This window comes from Morus notabilis, unplaced genomic scaffold (assembly GCF_000414095.1).
Source record: "Morus notabilis unplaced genomic scaffold, ASM41409v2 C11441925, whole genome shotgun sequence".
Lineage (NCBI taxonomy): Eukaryota > Viridiplantae > Streptophyta > Magnoliopsida > Rosales > Moraceae > Morus > Morus notabilis.
In genome coordinates this window covers 1-1848 of record NW_010387384.1, presented here as the reverse complement: position 1 = coordinate 1848, position 1848 = coordinate 1, and the positions used below count along the sequence as shown (strand labels likewise).

The 1848-nt window shown below is 38.5% G+C and overlaps 1 protein-coding gene across 1 annotated transcript; it reads left to right on the top strand.

Annotated features, from left to right (window-relative positions):
• Positions 1 to 246: 246 nt before the first annotated feature.
• Positions 247 to 791, top strand: LOC21383874 (15-cis-zeta-carotene isomerase, chloroplastic; the record flags this gene model as incomplete). Its single annotated transcript, XM_024176932.1, has 1 exon — positions 247 to 791. A coding segment is annotated over exon 1 (417 nt), but the record flags the coding sequence as incomplete, so codon positions are not given.
• Between the last annotated feature and the right edge of the window lie 1057 nt (positions 792 to 1848).

The following is a 1848-nucleotide window of genomic DNA, read 5'->3' as shown; positions in this document are numbered from 1 at the left end:
GCTAAATAATTATTAATTATTAATTACTTAATATATTAATTTAAGATTACTAATTATATATACTTAAAACAAATATAAATATAATTAAATATAATTTCACTTTTATTTTTTACTAAAAATAAAATTATTTTAAAAACATTACGAAACGGGTCTATAGTTTTGTGAATAACCCTTAATCTAACCCAATGCCTGCAATTCGGTACGTGGCACCAACTCCACTTGCAATAAAATAGATAAACAAAACACCCACCACCTTCCACTAACTGTCCAAAACCTCCACTCAAGAGCATACTTCCCTCCAGATTCCCTCCACACTTCCTATCTTCATTTTCTCGAGAAACAAACAACACAAATGCAGAGCCATTGAAAGAAAAATGGCCTCCTCCTCCACTCTCCTCCTCTCAATCCCCTCCTCCTCCGTCCCTCACCGCTCCAATCATCACAAACCTCTCGCAATTCGTCTCCCCACATCCCTCTCTTTCGTCACAACCCCAAAATTCCCCAATTCAACCTCTTTCAAACCCAAGCCCTCTCTCTCCTCTCCCAATCCCCGCTTATCCTTCAGCAAATTGCTCGCCGGAAGCTCCCTCGGAAACGCCGAGGATCCGCCGCTCGTCGGCGAGGACTCCGCCACCTTCGACTTGGCGAAGCAGAAGATCTCTTCGTGGATATACTTCACCGGAATTCTGGGAGCTGTTCTGTTTGTGCTCGATGTTGCGTGGCTCGATAACTCGACCGGATATGGAAAAGCCTTCGTCGACGCCGTTTCTGGAATTTCGGATAGCCATGAGGTCAGTTTTTTTTTATTGTTCATTACTATATTGAGTTAAATAGTCCAAATTGTGTTGAATTTAGCTTCGTAATGGCATATTTTTATAGGAGAAAAGAAAAGGCTCGTCAACCTGGCTGGTTTTAATCTTTATAACTAGTAAATTGATTGGTTAAAAGCTGTTTAGAGTCACCTTATGTATGATCAAGTCCAAAATGTTCATACCGGAACCACGGTACGATCAGCTGACAATTTATTAGGCGTTGGATGAGGCGTAAATTGATCCAAACTGTTGAAATTTGAGCTGCTTTTATAGGGTATTACCAGACAAAAAAGTTCTTGTGTGTTTAAGTAGATGACCTTAGGAAGATTGGCACATTTTTCCGTGCGAAACGACAGTGAATCTGTTGATTGATGTCGTTATTGCGCTATTCTTAAGAAGTTTTTCACCTTTTGACTTTCATTTTGATCCTAGTTCTATCTTCCTATTGCTGAAATATGCAATTCTGCATCAACGCGATACCAACCAAAGACTTGAAGAAGAGTAACAAGTCAACTGGAAAACTTATATGCTTTTCTACCATTGTGTTAAAAGGATTTGGAAGTCTTGCACAACAAATTCTCCATCCAATGGAGAATGATAAATGTTTAGTTGGTTTGAAAAGGTTGAGTTACTTTATTTTATTGCTGGGTCTACCACCTGCCAGCATGATATTGTTTATAAATTCGTCGACATGGAGGTGCTTTCATCATATATAACATCTCGAAGAGCAGTCGATGTGAAACTTGAGCTTTAAATTAAAATTCTTCCTCATGCCATCACATTAGGAAATTATGTTGTGCCCAATGGCCAATTGGAAAGAAGAAATGCCAGTATTGATTGCTTGGATTAGGTGACATTATTATGGCATAAAAAATGGGATTGCTCTAGTTGCCAAATGCAGTGTTTAATCTTTTAAGTTCTTGCTTATCATCTGTCCATCAAAATTTCTGTTTTCTTGCCCAAAGTCCAAAGCTGACGGCTTTCTTGCTTCTTTTAAGTGATGGAAAGCCAAACTGCCCTTTTTTCTTTTTTTTTT